The following is a 12,930-nucleotide window of genomic DNA, read 5'->3' as shown; positions in this document are numbered from 1 at the left end:
GCTTAATGTTTTTTAAATAAATTATTGCATACATTTTAAACATCATTGAAATCCAGCTGTATTGTTTTTTCAAAAGTAACAAGCTAGCAATAGTATTTTGCCTGCTGTAGGAATTCCTTTACAAGGCTTCATTCAATGGCTACCTCATATCCCAGAGCACAGAGGCAACATTAGTTTTTATTTTTTTTTTAATGTTTTATTTATTTTTGAGAGAGAGAGAGCTTGCACAAGTAGGGGAGAGGCATAGAGAAAGGGGGGACAGAAACTGGCTCTGCACTGACAGCAGAGAGCCTGATGCTGGACTCAAACTCATGAGATCATGACCTGAGCTGAAGTCGGATGCTTAACTGACTGAGCCACCCAGGCACCCACAGCAGCATTAGTTTTTTTTTTTTTTTTTTTAATGTTTATTTATTTTTGAATGAGAGAGAGAGAGAGAGAGAGTGTGAGCAGCGGGGGAGCAGAGAGAGAGGGAGACACAGAATCTGAAGCAGGCTCCAGGCTCTGAGCTGTCAGCACAGAGCTTCACGAGAGGGCTTGAACTCACGAATCGTAAGATCATGACCCGAGCTGACTTTGGACACCCAGTGACCTGAGCCACTCAGGTGTCCCTAACAGCAGCATTAGTTTTTAAAGTCAATTCCCTGTTGTTAGACATTTAGGTGATTTCTAGTTTTACGTTGTTATAAATAACGTTAATTATTTATAATTGATGTTTCAAAAGATACATGAGTTTTTAATACTTTTGAGAAGAATTGCTCGGTTTCTGGACAGTTAAGTGTTGGAGACAGACCGCTAGGGCTAAGGAGAATTTGCGTGATAAAACGGGGTGGTTCAGGGAGACAAACGCTGGCCTGGGAGCCAGAGACGGGGATTTCAGTGTCGGCTCTGCCGTGACCTGCTGTGTGACCTTAGTTTGCTTGACCTCTCTGAGTCCCCCAGATCTCCCCTGTAAGGCGAGGGTTTTAGACAGGTTGGGGAGCATGAGCGGGAAATTCTTTCCACATTGCTCCCCAGGCTGGCAGGCTGTTACCAGGCCCTGGATGGAGGCAACACGGCGGATGCGCTGGTGGACTTCACAGGTGGCGTTTCCGAGCCCATCGACCTGACTGAGGGTGGCTTTGCCAACGATGAGGCCAAGAGGAACCAGCTCTTTGAGCGTGTGTTGAAGGTGCACAGCCGAGGAGGCCTCATCAGTGCCTCCATCAAGGTGAGAACACAGAGGCAGCCCTCCCCATCATCAGCCCTTACTGGGGTGTCCCAGGCAGAGCCCCTGCTCAGACTAGCTCATGATCTGGACGTTCAGCCTCACGGGGGGGGGGGGGGGGGGGGGGAGCAGCTGGAGCGGGCAGCCCCCTCCCCGGTGCTGGGCAGCACGAGCTGTAGGTCCCTTGCCCTGACCCCCTACATCCCCCTTTTACGGGCATCTTGTATTGGGGCAGTAGGTGTCTGTGCATCTGAGGGTCCCTTAGTCAGGGTCGCTACAAGGCGACTGGAAGAGGGGAGGGAGACTCTGCTCCTGGCACAGGCCCAGGTGCCTCAGGAGGATTGTCTTATTTCATCGACCGCTTTTATTTCAGGTGGGGGAGCTGGGGCTCAGTGCAGGCACCAGTGGTGGGTCCGTAGTCTGGCTCTCTGGAAAAAGAAAAAGCCCTGCTTTGTAGCGTTTGCTGATTTCTTTGGCGTAAATGCTTCCACCATGTTGATTTCAAGCTAATGTTTTAACAGTTGCACAACTGAGCCTGTGCCAGTTAACGCCAGTGCACTCCTGGGCCGCCCCACTTTAGCTGCCCCATGGGGGCTTTGTGCACACGGAGCCCACCCACCTCCCTTTGTGTGGGGCTGCCATTCCTTCCCTGTCCTATGGAGGGTGGTGTAGGCACACACCATCCTGCCCCTCCAGCTAGAGCCTGACCAGACCCTACCTCTCTGGGCAACTGTGTCCTCCTGCAGGCAGTGACAGCAGCAGACATGGAGGCCCGCCTGGCATGTGGCCTGGTGAAGGGACATGCATATGCCATCACTGATGTGCGCAAGGTGCGCCTGGGCCACGGCCTGCTGGCCTTCTTCAAGTCGGAGAAGCTGGACATGATCCGCCTGCGTAATCCCTGGGGCGAGCGGGAATGGAACGGGCCCTGGAGTGACACGTGAGGCCCGGGGATGGGGGTGCGGGCACAGGGCAGACCCCAGGTGGGTGGGCCCCAGTATGAGAGCTTGGGCAAGGACAAAGGTGGGTTTCCTAGAGGAGGTGACACCCAGGCTGGGCCTTGAAGGATATGGGAGGAGGATGACATTGGGAGACTTACTTTGCAGTGGGCACGTGTGTGGGGGTGGGTGGGGGGTGGATTCTGCAGGGAAGAGACCTGGAAGTAGGGATACGCTGATTCCTGTAGAGGACAGAGAACCCAGTCTGGCGATGAGTGGGAAAGAAAGCAGGGAGGGAGGCCACCAGGGGTGAGAATGGGGGTGACTGCTCTGTGTTTGGCTCATGGCCCTGGTGAGGTGAGGACCGGAGCCAGGCCCCTGGTGAAGGAGCCCCCTTCCTTGAAGGTCATCCCGCCCTTCCCCCGCCAGCCTGCAGCCTTGTTCTCAGACCTCCAGCCCCTGGCATGGTGGCAACCCAACCTTACCAGACAGGCTTTTTGGAGACGGGCTGGGCCTGGCCCTGGGTGCCCCCAACTATACCTATGCTGATGGAGGCCTGGTTCTGGGCTGTCCCTTGGGCCTCCTCTCCCTTGCCAGGGTGGCCCTGGTGGGGTCCCTCCTCTTACACTCCTCCCTCTTCCCTCCCAGCTCAGAGGAGTGGCAGAAAGTGAGCAAGAGTGAGCGGGAAAAGATGGGGGTGACCGTGCAGGATGACGGGGAGTTCTGGTGAGTGTGTCCGTGCCCCACGCGGGCGTCCAGGGCTGGGGGGAGGACCTCCTGTAGCAGGGAGCACCAGATGGAAGGAGGCAGATGCCTCACCATCAACTTGCTCTGTGGCCTAGGACAAATCACGCCTGTTTGCTTCTCTGTGAAATGAGTTGGGCAGTAATGGGCCCGTTCATCCCCGTAGTCCCCAGTACCAACCTCCGGGGACCCTGCGCTGCTCCAGCACGCAGGCTGGGCCCTCAGCAAGTAGGCCAGGATGCCGGCAGGTGGGGATATGCGGGGCAGGGGTAACGCTGGCAGCCCGATTGCCGAGAGCTGCCGAGAGCAGCTGGGGAAGAGGAGAGGCCTCTTGGAGTGGCTGCCTCCTAAGCTGGGCCCCAGGGTCGGGGGAGCCCTTGGTGGGCAAGGAGAGAGACCCAGCTCAGTCAAGAGAGTACGCTTAGGTTTGAGAAGAGGGAGTTCAGGGAGGTGAGGGGAGCTAAGGGGGCACGTGGGTTGGGGTTGGGCTGGGAAGATGGCAGCAGCCTTGCTTAATACCGTTGCTGATTGTCACAGCTAGCCTTTGCCGGCTCCCGTCTGCCGGGAGTTGTACTGCGTGCTTTTACTGCATTACTTAATTCCCACGCTACCTCTGTGAGGTGGGCAGCTGTTGTTAGGTTCATTCCCATTTTACAAATCAGGAAACTGAGGCCAGAAGAGATGTGAAGGGGCCAAGTGACGCCACCTCCACACTCACTCCCGTGTGGGTCGTGCTTCAGAGCACACAGGGTGAGTAGGCGGGTGGCCAGCCAGGGGGACCTGCCCAGCCTCGCCCCCTGCCACACCCAGGATGACCTTCGAGGACGTGTGCCGATACTTCACCGACATTATCAAGTGCCGTGTGATCAATACGTCTTACCTGAGCATCCACAAGACGTGGGAGGAGGCCCGGCTGCGTGGCGCCTGGACGCGGCATGAGGACCCCCGGAAGAACCGCAGCGGGGGCTGCATCAATCACAAGGACACCTTCTTTCAGAACCCGCAAGTGAGTGTTTTCGGGGCCCCTACTCCGCCCCTTGGGCAGCCACGGGGGCCGTCGCCACTGCCCTGCATGGGCTCCTGCATGACCTTGGGTATATCCCTGTTCCCCCGTGGGCCTCTGTGCACCTGTCTGCATAGTGGGGGTTGGGTGGGTGTGTTCGGGTGGTCCTGGGCAACCTGCAGATGGTAAAGGTGAGGAAGCTCGTCCAGAATTACAAGGACATATGGAGGGAGGCTGAGCTGAAGGCTCGAACCCCTTGTTTCCACACACACGGTGCTCTCCTTCCAGGGGAACTTGGCTGGATTGGCGCTTCCTCAGGGAGGACCCCTCCCCTGCGCCTCCTTTGTTAGGACCCTGGCAACTGTTTACCTTTCTTTTGGCACCGACTGCGTGTGGACTCAGAGCTGAGCATCCGCGATCTCACAGAGTCCCCCCGCCCCTCAGGCAGCGTAGGCAGCGTAGGCCCATCTCACAGATGAGGGACTGAGGCCCAGAGAGGTGCTGGGACTCACCTGGACTCACACGTGGAACTGAGGCCCGGCTCTGGCCCAGCTTCCAGGAGCCAGCAAGCCTGTCTCCGGCCCGGTCTCACTGCCGTGTCTCTCTTCCCTGACCTTCTCTGCAGTACATCTTTGATGTCAAGAAGCCAGAAGATGAAGTGCTGATCTGCATCCAGCAGCGGCCCAAACAGTCTACCCGCCGGGATGGCAAGGGTGAAAATCTGGCCATTGGCTTTGACATCTACAAGGTGAGGCCAGCTGGGACCCCTGCTCTGGGTGAGGAGAGCGAGGGAGCTGGATTTTAGGCCACCTTGGCGTGGGGGAGAACACTCTAGAATACTCTGGCCACTGACATCATCCCTGCCATTCTGGCCACAATGGCCGATGCCATGGGCATGCTGTGGCGTGAGCCCTATTTGGAACACCCACAGAGGCCCAGCCTGCCTGGGGTCAGTGGCCATGGGAGCCCTCAGCCTGATTTCCTCCTGCCACAGACCCACTGGCTATTTGGTGGATGGGAAGGTGGTCAGGGCCAGGCCCTGGGAGGAAGCATCTTGGGCAGAGCCAGGTGGGCTTGCTGCTGGCCACTCCCCCTGGCCTGGGACCCGAGGCCCTCCTCGTGTTGCGACACCTGGTATGTGATGGCACTTGGCATAGCGGGATGCCACGGGCCTGCCAGACACCGAGAACCTCGGGAAATCACGTGGACGTGCTGGGCACGTGGTCGGAGTTGAGCCCCTGCATTTGAGGCGCTCAGTCCCATCATGACACTTTGTTCGTGTCCTTGGGTTGGTACATCCATTGCGTGCTGAGGTGTTGTGACTTTGACATGTCGTGACCTAAAGTGACATGGCTGTAGCTTATCATGCCACTCGTTCCAGGAGTTGTCTGGCATGTCCTGGCAGCTGGTGATGTCATCTCCTGGCCACGTGCTGTGTTGTGGGCAGATAGTGACACGGCCGCTGTTACCAGGGGGCTGCCCGTTGCCCCCCTCCTCCTAACGGCTTTACTGAGATATAACTCACATACTATGCAGTTCACTCATTTAAAGTGTGCAGTGACCTTTAGCACGTTTGTAGAGTTGGGCGGCTGTCACCAGTCGATTCTAGAACGTTTTCATCACCCCAGAAGGGAAGCTCGCACCCTTTAGCCGGCACCGCTCAGTGCCGTCCGGCTCCCCGCCACCGTCCACCCCCAAGCCTTAGGCAAGCACTCGTCCACTGCTGTCTCTTTACTTGCCTTTTCTGGGCATTTCGTGTAAATGGATCAGGTCGCTCTTCTCACGGCAGCGAGGGCGCGATGTGCGACGGAGGTGGGGGGACCGGGGGCTCCGTGCACACCAGCCTCCCCGCTCCCCGCAGGTGGAGGAGAACCGTGAGTACCGCATGCACGGTCTGCAGCACAGGGCCGCCAGCTCCATCTACATCAACTCGCGCAGCGTCTTCCTGCGGACGGACCAGCCCGAGGGCCGCTATGTCATCATCCCCACCACCTTCGAGCCAGGCCACACTGGCGAGTTCCTCCTCCGGGTCTTCACTGACGTGCCCTCCAACTGCCGGTGCGTGGGGGGCTGGCTCAGGGCCGGGGCTGGAAGGGCCGGATTCCATAGCAGGCTGACCCGGAATCTGCAGAGACGTTGAGGGTCTGCCCGAGGCGTGGAGCCCAGACCTCCAGCCTCCCTGGGCCGACGTGAGCACCCACGTCCTTCCCCTCCTTCCCCTGCTCCTCTGTCCCAGCCTCTCTCGGCCACATAAAGGGGCAGTATTTCATATGTGCATAGCACTTCACAGTTTACAAAGCTTTTGCTCTCTTCATTTGCTTTTCCTGGACCCCAAGCGGGGGCCTGACCTTTCCATTTTACAGATCAGAATTGGGGATCGAGGTTTGGGGTGGGGGTGGTTTCCAAGGTCACGACCCCAGCGGTCGAGTTGGCCTAGGCGGACTGCTAGAGCCATCCCCTCCCTGCTGGGGTGCAGGCCCCGTGAGCCCCCACACCGTCCTCCTACCCTGGTAGTCAGCCCCGATTCGGTGCTCCTTGCACACAGTGCAGACCTGGGAGGCAGCACGTGTGGTGGGCTCTGGGGACCTGGGTCCTGCCGGCCCAGGCTCCACCTCTGTCTAGCCGTGGGGCAAATCCCTTCTCCCGTTGAGCCCAGCGCGCTTCGTAATCTGTAAAATGGGCGTGATCACCCAGGGCTTTGGGAAGATCACAAATAATACCTGTAACATCCCAGCAGGGGGCTTGGCACACAGTGGGTGCTCAGTAAGTTGCTTTTTCTCTCCGGGAGGACGGGGCTCCCTGCAGTAGAGAGAGAGCAGCAGGAAGCCCGTGGTGGTTTGCCCAGGATGAGCAACGTCTGGACTACACACTGCTCCCCTCCCCTGCCCTCTTCTCGAACCCCCTCACCTTCCATCTCGCTGGCCCCCTCCACCACCTCACCCCTCTCCTCCTCTGCCCTGTACCAGGGAGCTGCGCCTAGATGAGCCTCCCCGCTCCTGCTGGAGCTCCTTGTGCGGCTACCCACAGCAGGTGACCCAGGTGCACATCCTAGGGGCTACCGGTCTCAAGGACTCCTCGACGGGTGAGCTCGCCTAGGGAAAGCTCTGGGACCCACCTCCCCAAGGAGATGGCCCATGCCCCCTCCCCACTGCCCAGCAACAGACACCCAGCCTCCCGAGCTCTCTTGCTCTCACTGAATGAGCAGACCTTTCCTAACATCCACTCGGGACCCGGCCTTGGAATGAAACTGGGTGCGTAGAGAGGACCGGGCTCTGCTGCCTGCTTTTGGGCAGCTTCCCGTGGGGTGGGGCAGTCCGACACAGGGACAGACAGCTGGGAGGCAGGGCTTACAGAAGGCTCCCTGGAGGAGGTGGCCTTTCTCCAGGCTGAGGCGGCATTACGATATGAAGCCCGATAAGGCGGGATAGGGAAGAAAAGTGCTCTGGGCAGGGGGAACAGCATGGAGGCCAGAGATGACCAGTCTGCCCCCTCCTGTCTCTGGAAGTTAGGAAGGGAGTCAGGCTGTGCTGTCCCTTCTGAATATATGAACTCCATCCTCTGCTTTGGGAAGGGGAATCACCTCCCAGACTTCTGTCCCACTGGGTTCTGCCCCAGGCCCCATCATCACCCCGTGGCCCACTCAATTTCTCTAGGGGCCAACTCTTATGTGATCATTAAGTGTGAAGGGGACAAAGTCCGCTCGGCGGTGCAGAAAGGTACCTCCACACCCGAGTACAACGTGAAAGGCATCTTCTACCGCAAGAAGCCAGGCCAGCCCATCACAGTCCAGGTGAGCTCCACCGTCCTGAGGGTCTCCCCTGGACCCCCTGCCTGATGTTTTCCCACTCATGGGGGCTGGGCCCAGGGTGGCAGAGCTTTTGTTGGGGACCCAGGAACACTAAATTCTGGTTCCCACTCTGTCCCTGACATGGTATGCATGGCCTTGGGAATTCTCTTGCCGGCCCTTCCTCGTGCCCCAGAGTGCCCCCTGTGGGGTGAGTTGTATTAGATGGTGTGATTTTGAGACACAGTAGGGTTAGTCTCCTGGCTGGGGGCAGTGGTCATCTCTGCCAGCTTTGCCCCCGTGGCTTGGGAGTTGTTCCTTAAATCCCACTGGAAGTGGGTCCACCTGGAGAGGTTGCACCAAGGTGGCATATAGTGGGGGTGGCTGTTTCCCCAGAGCAAGGGGCCAGAAAGCCAGGGTCCTGGACTTGGGCTTCCTTCCCTTCTCAGGCCAAGGTGGCCCGTGGATGTTGATTTTGGGCTCATTAGTGGGAAGTCCTCTGTCCTCCCGGCACAGGCCGGGGCCTCCCCGGGGGGGGTGGAAACCATCAGTAAACAAATGCCCAGGTACCCTGGGGAAGCCACTGTAGGATTTCCAAGTTTTCCTAACACTGGACCCCACTGGATCAAATCACAGACCCATAGCTGTTGGGGCTGAAAGGACTCTTAGGGGCCGTTGATCCAACCCTTGTATTAAATGTGGGGAAATCACTTGTCCAAGGTTACCTAAGGTCAGTGGCAGAACTAATAGTAACAGACTAGACTGTATATGGAAGGGAGTTTGACAGATGGGAGGAAGCCTGAGGCTCCGGAAGGGGACGGCCTTGCCTAGGGTTCACGGTCAGGCAGAGGCAATGCAGGGCTCCTCTTAGCCAAGGCTTGCACTGCAAGAAAGGGGTTCAGGGCCCTGCCACCAGCACCCCCACAGACCTATACTCCTGCTCTTAAAGATGCCCCCCCGCCCCGCCCAAACCTTGTCTCCTCCCAGATCTGGAACCACCGAGTCCTGAAGGACGAATTCCTGGGCCAGGTGCACCTGAAGGCCGACCCGGATGACCTCCAGGCCCTGCACACCCTCCACCTCCAGGACCGCAGCAGCCGGCAGCCCAGCGACCTGCCAGGCACGGTTGCTGTATGTGTCTTCAGCAGCACGTCCCTCACGGCCGTCTGACCCCTGTCCCTCTGCCTGGCCTCCACAGTTTTACCGCCATCTGCATGTCCCCAGCCAGGCCAGGGACTAGCCTGGGAGCCAGGACACTGGGGGCCTTTTCCCAGCTTTTCCGCTGACTTGCTGTGTGACCTTGGGAGGCCTCTGCCCCCCTCAGGGCCTCAGTGTCCCAAGGACCCCGAAGCATTCCCTTCTCACGGAGGAGTCTTCCTGCCTGAGATTTACAGTAGCTCTTCCGACCCCAGCTGTCACGACTGCTAAGGGACTCTATCCGTTGAAAATGTTTTCTCAAGGCCCTGCTGTCTGCCGACAGAGTGCCAACCTGTCACTTGTTTACACAGGACCTTTCACATCCCCAGGCCCCACTCTTGCCCCTTGTGTCCCGGACCCGCCCCCGTGTCCCAGACTTTGCTTTCTCTGTCACCTATACCTGGCTTTCTAGCCACCTTGAAAGGACTCTTGGCTGTTGCCGGGTTTCTGCTTAGGCTGGAATTAGGAAAATGTGCAAGTGACAGTCATTCATTCTCTACTCCTGCCCACTTGCCCATTCATTTATTTATTCAACAGAGATTTGCCAAATGAATAAATGATGCCCATGAGACGCCCGCTGGAGCTGGGGCCCTCCCTGCAGCTCTGGGAGACCTGGCATCCACCCGGGGCCTCACCCCTGCCCGGGTCCTCTCAGAGGTCGACGCCCAGACACGGCTGCGGCCTCACCCCAGGTTCCGATTTCACGCCTAGCCTCTGGGTGAAGGCCCCTAGTGGGATGGTGGCATCTTCCTGCCTCCACTGCCTTCATGGCAGGAGGACACCCCCCTTTGGTCGGCCAGGAGGGTGTGGCGGGCATGGGGACCTGAGGGGAGGCACATGCTTTCAGGACCCCCTCTGCTGCAAGACCTGGGCTTTTCCTGGGAGGAGGCCTGGGGTGGCAGTCTCAGGCCCACTGGGCTCAGATCACTTCTTGGGCTTGGCAGGAGACCGGTAAATCCGTCACCGGACCAGAGGCCCCTCTTCCAACATTCCCTGCAAAATGCAGCCCTCCTCTTGCTGCCTGGACCAAAACGTTCCTTTAGTCCTCAATGTTTTATATTCTTTAGTGTTAATCAGTCTTAACCAGGGGTTTTTAAAGGAAAACTGAAAGCCTGAACCCCTTTTCTCATCTTAAACTCCAATTCCTGTGGTTCCCCTGATTTTATTTTCATTCTGCTGGGGGAGGGGGTGAGGAGAAGTCACATCTTCTCAGAGGAGGCCTGCAGGTGGGTGAATAAGAGGGTATTTTTTTTACTTGGACGTATCGCAAGCCGGCACCACCCGTGTTCTTGGTGAGCGTTGGCGCCATGACCTGTTTCGGGGCCCTTCTGTGCCCTTCCCTGGCTCCAGACTGGGCACCGTAAATGAAAAAGCCCAGGTGGTTCAAGAACAAGAATTCCTGTGGCCTTGCTGGGAATTCCTTTTGGGCACCCGAATGTTTGGCTCCAGATCTGGCTGTTTGCTGCAGTGTCCTGGCTGGAGGTGCTGGCTTCTTGACTTTGCCTCCTCACTCTGTGGCCAGCTCTCCTCCTGTGCCCTGGTCCCCGGGCCGCACGAGGGGCCAGGAACTGAACAAGGAGGACAAGAGGATTCCTTCTCGAAAAGCTGGGACTTGCCCTCGAGAACCTGGGCCTGGGGCTGGAACATGACCACGTGACCAGGAGCAAGTCACTGAAACCTCCTGTGCCTCGATTTCCCTTCTGCAAAGTGGGGCTAATGGTTCTTGTTCGTCAGCACTCTCGCAAACAAGTGCTGAATAAGGGCAAAACCGTACCCTTTATGTATCTCTGTATGCGTGCACACTATATCCACTCATGTAATCACTTCCCAGTGTCTTTTTCAAGTGAAGGCTCTCAAGTTGGGGTGGAGACGTGAGGGCCAGCCTGGGGCTTCTGGGGCGGAAACATGGGTCTTTGCTCAGCCATGCCCCCTTGGGCTAGGGGGCGAACCAGGATCAATTGGCGGGCCTATGTGGGCTTCAGTCTGAGGATTGGGCACTGCCTCTTCCCCCCCAAAACGGGTTTGGCAGCCCTCTCCTTGCTTCCTGCCCCTCTGAGTGGGCCAGGCTGGCTCCTGGCTGTGCAAATGTCCCTCCCTGATCCCTGGGCGGGTGAGGATAGAGTTCTTTCAGGCTGGGACTGGAGGGTGGGTGGGGAGAGCAATTGCTCTGCTCACCTGATGCACCCTTCAGCCCGTGGGGCCCACGGAGTCTCCATTTGCATCTGGGCAGGGCCTCTGGTCCATACCACCCGGATGTGGGCTTTACTCCCCTCAGGGCCTACTGTGGGGTCAGGAGTGGATACCTGTTCTGTTCTCAGAATAAACATTACTACAGTCCCAGAAAGACTCTTGTATCTGTCTGTCCCTCTGGGGGTGAGGGACAATGGAGGGAATATTCCCAGGCTTAGGTAGGTGACTGCCCTCTGGTCAAGAGGCTCGTGAGGGAGGACTTGAGAGTTAACAGCTGAGGCTGGGCCCCACTGCCTGCCCGGTGCATCTGTGGGCAGAGGTCATTGGGATCATTCCATCATTGCTTCAGCTGGCCTCATCCCAAGCCCTGTCCCGGGCACTGGCGATGCAGGGAAGCAGCCACAATCCCACCCATTGGGCAGTCTACAAACTAGTGGGGAAGGCCAATGGGAACACTCCAGTCCTAACAAATGCCACCCAGCGAGTGACTGGTAAGGCAGTGGGAGTTCTGGGAGCTTCCAGCCTACCCGGGAGGGCAGGTCGAGGCCCCGATGCAAGTGGGAAATGGAGGGAGGGAGACAGCCACAGGAAGAGGACCTGGGTTTGTGGGGCACAGGCAGATGTGGGAGGCTGTTGAGAGGAAGGTGCTGGCAGCTCCAGTCGGGGTTAGGGGCTGGGGAGAAATAGTGGACAGAGCTCAGTGATGACTGGGGTGGAGTGGGGAGTGAGGGAAGATGAATTAAGGCCAATTTGTAGGCTTCTCGACAGGACTGCGAGCAAAGGACATTGTGAATTCTGAGCCCCGCTTAGCAGACTAGATGATAGTGGGTGCTGAGTACACTTGCTGTTACGTCAACTGGAGATCACTGCGGACCTCTCCACTCCGTACCACGCTGGGCCCGTCCTCGCAGATCAGGCCTGCATTCTGCCTCAGTGTTCCTCTGGGGGGGCTCAGTTTTCTCATCTGCAGGCTGACAGCCTGGGAGGCTCCGCAAGAGAGCTGACTGGGGGAGTGGTGGGTAGCAAGTGTCAATGGCAGGTGCGCCCCCAGAAGTGGGGGCGGCGACCTGCAGCAGCTCCTGCTGGGGCTCCCTGGCCAAGCCTCTAGCAGCCGGCTACCTTGTAAGGGTCAGGAAGACAGAGTCAGAATCCTGGTGCTGCCTTCCCTCACTGCTCCAGACGGGGGCGCTCTGGAGGGCGGCGGTGCCCGTGCCCAGCAGGTGGCGCACTCGGGCCTCCCGCCCCAGTTGCGGACACACCTCCGACACACCTCGGTTATAGAGGATGGGGATCTCAAGGAGTGCCTCCCTCTGCCGAAGCCGGAGTTCCCCCTAGAGAGGCGTGCACTGATGGGGCAGCTGCCACGTGGCAGGAGGCAAAGGATGGTGACAGGCACCTGCCAGGTCTCAGCAAGGAGTCGTCGATGTTACCCTTTGCCAGTGCTCGTAGCATTTTGTGTGCTCCTCCTGTTCATGTCCAGCCCCCACTTGTAAGTCACATTATTCTACTTCAATGCGTCCCTGGAATAGACAGGGCTTCTCCCAGTCAGTTGATTTGAAAGAAAGTTTCCTGGGTGATTATGGACAAGACCTGCCCACCCCCAGAACAGGCTGTGAGGACAGTGTTGAAGTGAAGAGCTTGAGGGGTTGCATCTGAGGGGAGCCCTTGGAAAGTGGATCTGGGGTTGTGTGTGTATGGGGACTGGGGAGAAAGGGCCAGAACATGGGGCTTGCGACCTCCTGCCGGGGCCCTGCGCTGCCCTGCCAGGTCCCTTCCTCTCAAGACTGTCAAACAGCCATTTACAGAGAAGAAAACAGCTTGGTGGAGGGCAGGCAGGTGCCAAGACTCAGCAAATCAGTGACCAGGT

At 58.1% G+C, this 12,930-nt stretch overlaps 1 protein-coding gene and 1 long non-coding RNA gene across 6 annotated transcripts in view; one reads left to right on the top strand and one right to left on the bottom strand.

Moving 5' to 3' along the window:
* CAPN5 (calpain 5) overlaps positions 1-11,217 on the top strand; it is a 53,219-nt gene extending 42,002 nt beyond the window's left edge. For all 5 annotated transcript variants that reach the window (XM_023239405.2, XM_023239406.2, XM_045038701.1 and 2 more), the window contains 9 exons: positions 1,018-1,210; positions 1,954-2,147; positions 2,794-2,871; positions 3,700-3,895; positions 4,518-4,640; positions 5,754-5,950; positions 6,859-6,974; positions 7,546-7,682; positions 8,664-11,217. In XM_023239405.2, the coding sequence (XP_023095173.1) occupies positions 1,018-1,210; positions 1,954-2,147; positions 2,794-2,871; positions 3,700-3,895; positions 4,518-4,640; positions 5,754-5,950; positions 6,859-6,974; positions 7,546-7,682; positions 8,664-8,846 (1,417 nt within the window). In that variant the 3' untranslated portion in view covers positions 8,847-11,217. The remainder of the gene's footprint in view (positions 1-1,017; positions 1,211-1,953; positions 2,148-2,793; positions 2,872-3,699; positions 3,896-4,517; positions 4,641-5,753; positions 5,951-6,858; positions 6,975-7,545; positions 7,683-8,663) is intronic.
* Positions 1,547-2,065, bottom strand: LOC109491954. Its single transcript, XR_002145609.2, has 2 exons — positions 1,926-2,065; positions 1,547-1,635 (listed from the first exon to the last, which is right to left on the bottom strand). It is a non-coding gene; the product is annotated as an uncharacterized LOC109491954 (long non-coding RNA).
* Positions 11,218-12,930: the final 1,713 nt, after the last annotated feature.

Source organism: Felis catus, chromosome D1, assembly GCF_018350175.1.
Source record: "Felis catus isolate Fca126 chromosome D1, F.catus_Fca126_mat1.0, whole genome shotgun sequence".
Lineage (NCBI taxonomy): Eukaryota > Metazoa > Chordata > Mammalia > Carnivora > Felidae > Felis > Felis catus.
This window is presented reverse-complemented; position numbering and strand designations above follow the sequence as displayed.